The 11,064-nt window shown below is 37.4% G+C and overlaps 1 protein-coding gene across 1 annotated transcript in view; it reads right to left on the bottom strand.

Moving 5' to 3' along the window:
- LOC119150877 (ras and Rab interactor 3-like) overlaps positions 1–11,064 on the bottom strand; it is a 180,289-nt gene that overhangs the window by 90,034 nt on the left and 79,191 nt on the right. Inside the window, exons 12-13 of the mRNA XM_037393969.1 lie at positions 10,093–10,237; positions 970–1,136 (exon numbers count right to left, since the gene is read on the bottom strand). Of these exons, the coding sequence (XP_037249866.1) occupies positions 970–1,136; positions 10,093–10,237 (312 nt within the window). The remainder of the gene's footprint in view (positions 1–969; positions 1,137–10,092; positions 10,238–11,064) is intronic.

Below are 11,064 nucleotides of genomic sequence, written 5' to 3' on the forward strand. Positions count from 1 at the left end.
GAGATGTTCTCCACCCAAAAAAGATTTTGCAGGTAAGAAGCTCATGAATAAAAATTCTTCCATATGCATGACTAGAAAAGTGTGTGTACGTATATATATGAGTGTGTATATGTGAGACTATATATATTCCAGTATGAAACCAGCTGAAGGTTTCTTCACTGTATTTTCCTTTAAAAGGAAATATGGCCATATAAATTCTTTAGCAGCACATCCTACCAATCTTCCACTTACAGGTATATATAAGTTTTTGTTTTTCCGTCTTTTACTGTAGAAAAGGTAACTTTCTATACTTCAAAAGTATGGCTAATTTTTCCACCACAGAAACTATTTGAGGACCTTTCCTATTCATGCCTCTTCTCTCACTGAAAACATAAACTTGAGAAACTGAAAGAGGGTAAGAAAGAAAATATAGGAACTTAATCAAATCTTCAAGTAAGTGTGCTCCTGAACTGACAACAATTTACAGATCTACATCCAACATACTGCTTCTCACAGATCTAGGGCAAATGGAAACATACCTGCAATACTCTTCACTAAGAAGGATTTCCTTGCATTTTCCAGTCTACTCAAAGTGTTTTTCACCACTTCTGAGCTCAAATTTTGCCATCCATCTGCCTTTTATGCATGTTTCAGTATCAGACCCTGTAGCCAAATTTCTAAAGGTGTCTCAGCTGTCAAGAGTTAAACATTTTAATTTTAACTCCTTTTTATTATTAGGATGTGGATGTCCACATTCTCTTGAAAATCAAGCTGGCACCTTCCTGTACGGTATTGGGTCCTATACAGCAAAGGCCCAATTACCTGGGCAGAAAAGAACAGCAGAAAGCTAGAATTATAATAATTAGAGTATGAGCTGAAGAGGCTGCATTAAAATTACATGCTTTTCTTTAACAAATACACAAAAGTTCTATTATCTATTTTGAGATGTGTACTTCACTCAGTGTGGGAAGTCCTGCTACATGTACTTACCATCCACACCATAAAGTAGGAGAACAAGGCAATCCAGAGAGTGGATAATACAAATGTCATCATAAAACACTTCTCCCACCGTGGTTTACTGCAGTTTGGAATGGTGCAAAAGAGCACAAATATCAACGGCCATGTCAAAATCCATTTAACTTTGTTCATTTTTCCATCTGCAGGGCAAAGAAAGGAAAGAACCAGTTCAGCTTTCCCATCCCCAGTTACACTTCTTTGAACACAACAGATAATCCCAGAAGATCCCAGAAGGATGTTTACAACTGTGCATATCAGCTCATTTTCCAGTACACCTTTCAGCTATACTTGGTCTCATCACTCTCACCAGGTTCTGCATGCACATCCAGAATCTTATCGTTCAGCCTGCCAAAGTCTGTAAATCTTTTTTTTTTAAAAAAATCTGTAAATCCATTAAAGAATTACAATGATTTATTTAAAAACATGGCTGATTTTAAAACAAAAATTAAGTCACATTTGTTGCTCTTTCAAATACCTGTATTACTATGAATCCAAAATAAAAGAAACAACACCAAAACCAAACAACCAAACCCCTCCCCCACCATGCCTCTTAAAAAGGATGATGGAAATTCCTGTAGTGAAAATAACCTGGACCTTCTGTGCAGCAACAGAAAATACCTTTACAGAAAACAGAAGCACAGACCCAACCTATGAACGTAACAAACTTCTTTTACACATTTCACTGTGGTCACTGAGTGGAACTTTTAAACTGGTACTTAGGAGATCTAGACTTGTTACCTCTCTCTAACCGCACACGGTACTACCTTGAGATTGTCTCTTATCCCGTATAATAAAGAAAACTGAAGATACTGACATCCCTCATATCACACAGCTCTCCAAATTCAATGGGTGAGAAATACCAGAGAACTGTCATCACTGAAGACAAGTACAGACTTTCTCATTTTTTAAAACTGTGAAGTATTGTAAATGTGCACATAAATCACATAAAGAATTATTATTTTATTATTGGGACATAGATAAATGGGACACTTGCATGTTTCATGAAGTATCCTGCAAGTAGGCTAACAAATTTGTTTATAGGCTAAACCAAAGTAGCACTGCCAACAGCACGGTGGGTTTTGTTTGCGTTTTCTTTACATCGTTTTAGAACTGTGCTAGGAAGGATTTCCATCATTAACTGGTAATGATATGCAAGAGTCACAATATGTCATTTTGAATAAAATGGTTGATAGCATTGAAGAAAATCATCAGGAATACCTTCCAGTTCAGTTATTTAGCTAGATTATAAAGGGCAGGTAATAATCAGTGAAAGCTCTTATCAATTTCACCAGGAATTTTCTTTCAGCAAGAATATGGGGGTTTAAGGTTAATTTAATGGGAGTTTTTGTCAGTGAATTTAATCAGATTGAAATCTGTCCTCTGGACCAGAGTGCACCAGATGCAATGAAATTAAATATTGAACATTTAAAAATTAATAATACTTTTGTAATTTATGAGGCTATTTACTAATCTAATTTAACTTGGTGAGTCCAAATGCAAGTCTTTATTAATTTACTTCAGTATGTATTCTAGTACTAAATTGTCATGCTTAAGTTACAAATCAGCTCCTTGAGATTTCCTTGTGGATTTGGAGATGTCATCAACCCACCAGGAAATGTTAGATTAAGATTGGCTCTTTATTCCCATGTAGCTTGTGGCTGTAGAACTTGTAACATATAACTGAAGTCTCCTATGGTCAATTCTAATTCTAAAATTTTACATGTCACTGGGCTCTATTACAGATTTTACAGGAAAGTCCTTGTTCCCTCTGGTTGCGTACACTGCTATACAGATTTTTTAAATAATTATCTCTTCTGTTCAAAAAGTGACACTTCTTAGCTCACATCTCACTTTAAATCTGTTAACAAGGCTGTGAATATCCTATAGTAATTTATACCTCCTCCTGTTTAATTTGTTACAGTTTTGATCATTAAAAGACTCCTGGCTAGTTATTTTGCACTCTTTGTCTACCCAAGTTGCTAAGCTTGCTTCATAGTCAAACAAGTCAGCATGGCCTAGGCCAGTAATTTCTTTAGTGTGTAATTCCAAATACAGGGTGAGTGGGTGACTGTTTGACAGGAAAAAAGCATGGAGCAGGTTCTGATCTGATGTGGGTATAGTCTGACTGACTTCAGTGCTGCTACACACAGGAGATTCAGTCCCATTTCCCTTTTCAATAACATGAATACAAGCAACGAAATCGCATGGAGAAAAATAGGGAATAAATAGATGCACTCAGTCGCTTCTGGGGAATACGTATCTTGACAGGGTGTTGTCTAGATGCCCTGAATTAAACAAGTGCTTAACTGTGAGAATTCACAGTGCCTTTACCACTAGCATTGCTATTATGCTTGCTTAGTTCCACAAAAATGGAAATATTAGTGGAGTACTTGCCTTTCCCTTATCTTTGCTCAGTTTGAATAGATGCCTGTCCATTAAATTCCTGGCTCTATTAGTGGATGCTTCATCCACACGTCATGAGTCAGAACTGTTTTTTTACAGCTAGATGATTAGTGGAAATGACATTTGCATACATTACATCGCACCCAGGCTTGAGATTTAGGGAATAACAACTGCATGTAATTCTGGGTTTTGCTGGGTTAACAGAGAAGCTGACCGGCCATTTGCAGTTAGCCTGGAATAGTTCTGAACCACCATGGCCAAAGCAGCCTACCTGACACCGTGTCAGGGTTTGCTAGCTTTTATAAATGTTTATATAAAGCCTTAAGTATACCTCATCTTGGTTCTGCCTTAGGCCATATTCTTCAGCTCCTACTATGCTGGGTCATGGAACTTGTGTGGCACCCAGTGCTAAATAAGTATTCTCTTACTCTGTAACTCAGTAGTTTTTTAAGAATTTAATAAGTAAGTTTAGCAGCAATCTCAATAAAGTGAGACTTTATTTCTTTAGGAAATGGATGACTTCACTCATTTTCCCTGGCTTAGATGACTGCACAAAGAATATACAGCTTGAAAATTTTATTTTTAGTCTTTTTAGTTCTTTTGAAATGACTTCTTGTGCTGCTCTGTTGTTTTGGTTTTGACCACCCACTCTAAAATAATAACTAAAATTATTTAGTAATAAATTTATTGAATTGGGGCATGTTTTTAGTTCATGACAAATTGTTTTATGATTTTTGCTTAGCTCCCTAGTACATCTGCAAAGAAGAACATTATCATTGTCATTTAGGCTATTATTCAATACATAGCTGTTCTGCAAAAACACAGTCCCATTACAAGACCTTAGCTCAGTTGTTTTAATAGCAGTACTGGCCACTCCTGTGGACCCTGGGTCTGAAGGCTCCTGCAGCAACCCACATAGCTGAGAAAAGTTGTATTTTGTTTGTTGCACACCTCACCACAACTATGAAAGAATATTGCTTAAGTCTATCTGCAAAATGAGAAAGGCTTCCTGGAGTTTACTAATGATTTCTATTTTTCTAGGGTTTTTTGCTTTTAACAACGGTAAACTTAGAAGAAAAATAAGGCACGTCCAGGCTGGCCTAGGAAGATTATTGGTGCAGATTTTTTTGGTGCTCCACTTCATTATTTTTTATTTCCTTTTTTTATCTTTTTAAATCTCTGTACCATTTTTCATTTGGGAAAAAAACATCCAACACACCAACCAACCAAACCCAACTAGGGAAAAGTGACTTTTAAACCTCTTGGTCCTCATTAGGCTATATACTTACACACACACATCATTGCCAATATTAATTCAAATCTTGACCTGGAAAGGTGTAACAGTCACATACACACCTCCACACTGGGACCTTTCTAATAACCCAGACAGCTAGTACATTTCTCTAGAAAGTGCTGTTGTTCATCAGAGTTAAGACTGATTGGAAAACTTTAATATAGGTAAATTAGCCAGTCTGAAAGCCTAATTCATTTCTGAGCATGTGCAGTATCCACAACACAACAGAAGAATATAGATTTTTGTCCCGAGTATGGGACTCAACAAAGAAACAACTGAAATAGATACAAGAAACTAGATCCATTGTGATTTTTCCATCATAATTATTTTCCACTGAAAAATGCCTTTGTTGCAAAATAAAAAAATTCAGAGAAAATGGTTTTTAATTTGTTGTTAGGAAAATTAATACAGCAGCTGCCTCTTCACCTTCTTGGAAAATCTTTATTGATTTCAGCTCTGCAACTTTCCATAGGAATTGTGGAGGCAAGAGAGACTGTGTTACCACACTAGAGACAGGCTATCTAGTGTGTAAAAGGGTATCCAAGAAGGCACAACCTTTGTCAGCCTTCCAAGTGGGCAGCTGATATATTAAAACATTCTTACTGCAATTCTCCTGCAACAGAGCTTTGGAAACTATTCTTTTTTTTCTGTGGAAAATACCAAGGTTTTACTCCTCATTCTCATCCAAAAGAAACTGTTTTCCAAACTACTGACACTTTTCTCGGAAGTTCCATTTTCCAGAATACAAGTTCCAAATTCCAGACCATGAGATCTATCCAAAACAACTCAGATTTCTATTTTCAGCCTGTGCCTTTACCACACTTTGTATATTTGGATTTATGCCTGTAATCTTCTCTTAAAACATATTTTTGGTACAGTGGGAACTGGTCTTGAGAAAAGGATTTGCTTCAGTAAGCAGAAACAAGTTTTAGTCTCAGAGTTACTACAGGTTTACACAGAACAATATTCAACAAGAATAAAACAGAACTGAGCAGAGGTCCTCCCCACACCTTGTTTGACTTGGCTGGATTTTGGCATGGTTATTTTGTATGTTTTATCCTTACTGTTTACTTTATCAATGTTTTTTTAAGGGAGATCTGGGATTTATAGACTTCCTCGAGTCTCTCTTTGCCCTTTCAGAATGAAGTGATGAGTTACCAAATGAAACCCTTGCCCACTTTTCTTCCGATTTATCTTATGTATCCTCCTCCAAGGTCAAGCACACTCAGTGCTTTTCTACAAAAGCAGTGTGGTGCATGAGGTCCAAGCACACGAAGCAAATCAAAGTGCAATACATGAGGACAACAGTGAGATGTGCCTCAGAAGCACACTTGTGTTCTGAAATAAAATTCTAAGTTAGGTGCACCATTACAAAGGCAATGGCAAGAAGCTCTTCCAAAAAAAGCATTTCAGAATACTACAGTTAGGTCCTGCTCTGAACTACCTTCTTGGAAGAGCTTTTCTCTTGCATCATCAAAGTAGTTATGGAAACTAGCTCTCTTCCTAACTCAGCCATCTAAGTCATGTTTCCAAAAAAGTGCCATAAAGCTGGCCAAAAAAAAAGAGTCTGAGGAACAAGTACAAAGTGAAAAAAAAATCACAATAAATCTTACTTCAAATACATTAGCAGCAGGAAGTTTGATGGGTCCACTAGTGATCAAAGTATACAGGAATACTGAGAGAACACAGGGGCATTGCAGAGAAGCTGAAAGAACTCTGCATCGGTGTTTGCAGAGACAAACTATAGTGGTTTCTACATGGAACTCTTTTCTGTCTCTAGCTCGACCTTGAGGACAAACAAATCCATAGGGGATATAACAAAGAGCTACAGCATCCTGAGTGTTTAAGTGAGGTACGTGGGGTTTGCTTTGTTCACTGTGTATTCCAATAAAAGACAACATCAAATGAAGCTAACAGGAGCTAGATTCAAAGCACGTAAAAGGAAATGGTTCTTCACACAACCATGAAAATCCTTCCCAAAGGATGTCATGGGTGTTATATGTTTACAAAGATTCAATAAGTATCAGACAGGTTAATGAAAAGAAATATATAGAGGATTTTTAAATATTCAGACATTACACCCAGTCTAAAAAGGTCCTTGAGCTGAAAACAGCTGAAGGCCACCTTGTCCTGTCTCATTCTTCCTCAGGCTTCTTCATGAAGTCATGGTTGCAGTCAGAATACTGGACAAGATAAACATTTGGTTTGACCAAGTATAAATGTTTTTTACATTTTTAGTAGATACTGTTAATTCCTTTTTGCTTCTATCCTACGTGTTGTCTTTGTACTTTGGATCCATACAAAAATGGGCAGGACTGCTAATCTCCTTCGTTGCCACCCTGTTTTAGCTCTGGGTATTATTATCCTTCTTATTTTAGCTAATACCGTCAATGACATATAAAGCATCCATGGTCCAATCCTGTAAGAGGAGTTCTTTATTTTTGTGAAACCTGCAGGAGCTGAGAACACTGAGAATTTTAAAGTATCCTGAACATGTGACAGTGAATGGGATTCCAGGACTCAAAGAGCTGCACAGAAGTGCTATTCTGAGTCTGGGCTCTAAAAGACTACTGAGTGATGCAAGGGCTTTTATGCATAGTTTCATTGTCAACAAATACCTGCTCAGTTTCATCCTGCTTTATTCTGATTTGTGGTGTGTTTGGTTTTTTTTTTAAAGATTAAGACCTGTTTCCAAAGAACTGTAGAGTAATTAAACTGTAAAGTATCAAATGAGCCTTTCTCTTAGAAGACAACCATCATGGCCTAAAGGTTAGATCAAGAAAGAAATTCCTCTTTTAAAGAGGATGTTTCTCCCTGCAGAGAAACCAAAGGCAAAGGCTGGTTTGTGTGATCCCCGTATGTATTTTCCATAAAAACTACCTGTTGTTTCCTGTTTCAAGATGGGCCTTAACCACACCCTGGGGGTGAATCTTTCTGAATGTCTGACCTATGGGATCTAGGCTAGATGCTGTAGTTTAAGACTTTCCATGTACAAATTTTATTCTCTATTGCTGTGCGCTAAAGCACTGCCATTACTAGAGAATAAACAAGAACAATAAGCAAAACTTACAGGTTGCAAATGATTGCTGGGAATCGCTCAGAGATGATGTAGTGTCTTAAACTTCACATACATTTATTTCTGTTTCATAAAAACTTGTTCTTGCAAAAGAATCTAGAATATGCAATTTGAGGGAGGAAAGTCAAACCCCCAAGTAGGCTAAAAAAAGGTGACTATAAAACAGCACAAAAAAAGGCTTTGGGCCAATTCACAGACATTTCTGTTGGAGCTCTTAAAATACCGGGGTGAATTTTCTGCTTAGCACACTGCAAGCAGCTGACTTGGAAAGTCCTATTGGAAAGTGAAAGCCTATTCTTCATAGAGCTCTTTACAGTACTAAAAGAATACATGAACTTCTGATCTTTAGAAAATGTATGTACGTGCCTTATTCTTGGCCTGAAAATATATCAAAAGAAAAACAGAGGGGATTCTGGGAAACTGCCTGCAAACTATCTTTTCACTAAAGCCAGTTTTAAATGTCAGGATTTTTTTAGGCTACTGATTGTGCCACAGTACTTAAACAACAACAAATCACGATGCCGGTTCTTTACATTTTCTCCAAAGTTATTGAAGTGGTACTTCTGAAAGCAGAAATAAAAGAATTCTCCCTCAGAATAGATGAGTTGAGCAATGAGAATCCATTAATAGATAATCATCTCCAGACAACAGGAGTAACAAAACCTGAAGATAATGATGAGCATTTTAAATAACCACTTTACCACTTTTACGCAACTCTGAGTTCATGTTGAACTTTTGCTCTATTCCACTATGAACCGTATCATCAGTTGTTCCACTTTGGCCTGTTACACCTCAATTATCTTTGAAGACTTTCTCAAAAATGCAGAAAAACTGCATTTAAAAAGGCCAATGGCGTAACTAATAACCCCCTCCTTAGTTCAAAGCATTTTGTCTGTTGTATCACACACTTAGGAAGCTCTACTCAGAAATCTACTTTTTATTCACAAAGAAGTTGTCTGAGTCGTGAACAAATCCAGATATGGTCTTCAGGTAATGTTTGCTACACGTAAAGATTTCTGCATTGTCCTGGAATGTAAGAAATGCGTGATTGCACTGCCCTAATTAACACTTAAATCCAAAAAGTTGTTAAAAGCAACTCAGTTAAAAAATACTCTTTGCCAACACGTGCATTGAATCCTACATTTTTTAAGATGGTTTGGGGAGACATTTTTGGGTTTTTAGAAGTTTTTTATTACTTTTATTATTTTTGTTATTATTAATAACTTGTTAATGTGCACAAGCATATTGCTGAATTGGATCCACTTATTTCACCATACAATAAAACCATTTTTTTCATTATTTCATTGATTATGAGGAGGCCATTTAATGGCCCTATCTTCAGTGAATCTGTTTGTTTCCATTCTTCACCCCCATGAATGTCTGTAACTGCTGACTGCAAGAAGCTCCCGTAAAAGCACAGTAACACATAAAAACATATGGTTTTATCCAGTCTTCACACAGTATGCTTCAATGTTTGTTCGGACACAAACATCTCTTCTGAAATGATAGCAACTGAAGCAATGGGATCTCTAAGAAATCAGGATCATATACAGCATAGAAAATTCTTTTTCACTGCATGTGATATTCATTTATGTCAAGTAATATTTGTGTTAAACAATAACTGTGTGACAGACAACTACTGACTACATGTTTGTGAGGACTGATCTAATTTCTGCTGTCTAATGTCCAAAGCATTTGGGGAGAGTCAACCTGCAATGTGCTAAAGACACCAACATAGTAAGTTTGGTTATATATAGCCCTTCACACCAGTTTCCAGAAGGTGAATATTATTCACCAAAAGGTGAATATTATTGCATACTGCTACTCTAAGAACTTTATACACTGTCAAATATATTAAACACTTTTTTCCCCCCTAAACTTTTCTTCCTCTTCATTCAAGAAGCCTCCCCTACAGTCACTAAATCGAGTTGTTATATATTTATACACCTAACTGCCTCTGGCCTAGCAATCTCCAGCAGGTTATTAACTGTTGGCTTCAAAACTAGTAGCAGTGCAGTGCTTACTGGGTTGGTCTGACACATTTATTTATATTAACCTGCCTTACCTGCTTTCCCTTTGCCTCTGGCAAACCAGCATTTCTACCATTATTGTGCGTGATGGCTGGAAAACACTTTCCTAAGCTCTGCTTTTAGCCAAGTAGCCTCCAGCCCAATCGTACTTTATCAAATACACCCTTTGGACAGTCAAATGGATCCCCCTCCTCCTCTCTCCCCACATATGTCAACTTTTCTTACAACCCAGTGTTTGGTATTTTAATTATCTTCTGTTTCCTTACTATAAACACCTGGAAAGCAAGCCTTACCTGGCAACGAAAAGGGAGTCAGACTGTCCTGTTCATTTTCCTCCTCTTGGTTCACCGCAGGGATGTTCCCATTTTCCATATTCTCGTGTCTCCTATTCTGAAGTGGTTTGCTTGAGCCATTGGCAGACTGGATTAACCGCTGACGCTGCATAGTGTCAAAGACAAAACTTCCATAGTTTGGAAAACATTGACTTTTTTAAATCTGGGGTTTGCCGTCTGCCCAGCCCCAGTCACATGAGCGGTGATGTGTCCCCATGAGGCCTTCCTTCCAGCCACAAACAAACAAATCTGCCTGTGGCCCACCTGTCTTCATCAGGCCAGTGCTGACCACCCACTTCAAAATTATTGGCAGGACTCTTTCAAGACATAATGAAGAAAGTTGTCATATCTGTTCTTCCACACCATGTTTTAATGAGCATGGTTATTCTGAAGCACTTCTCACTCAACAGTTCCCACTCAAACCACTGACAGCACCATAATCTAGCAGTAACACTCAAGACATTGCCGTGCTATTACAGCTGGCTTATAAATGACCCATTTCCCAGGATCATCCCTACTCAGGTCCAACTCTTCTCCCGCCTTCTCATCCCCATTCCTTGAGGTAATTGTAAAGGTCCTACATATAATTTCAAAAGCAAGAGTAACCCCTGTTGCCCTTGTCCAAGTATATATTTTCATGAAGCTCATAACTGCCCCTGCAGACATGTATAGACTGCTACAGTTCCAACACATAGTTCACCAATTGCAAGGATAGGTTTTAACTGTCAGTATATATACCCACTAATACACTGGAGAATGTGAGATGTAACAGTAATTTCCTACTTTTATAAAAAAAGAAATATTTTTAGTTTGTTAGGTGAGATAATCCAGGGTCAATAAGTGTTCTCTTTTTCATGAAAAATTGTTGAAACTTCCTAAAAAGTGCTCTGAAATACTTTGAAAATTAAAGTAACTGCACCACACAAAAAACCC

This window comes from Falco rusticolus, chromosome 7 (assembly GCF_015220075.1).
Source record: "Falco rusticolus isolate bFalRus1 chromosome 7, bFalRus1.pri, whole genome shotgun sequence".
Taxonomy (NCBI): domain Eukaryota; kingdom Metazoa; phylum Chordata; class Aves; order Falconiformes; family Falconidae; genus Falco; species Falco rusticolus.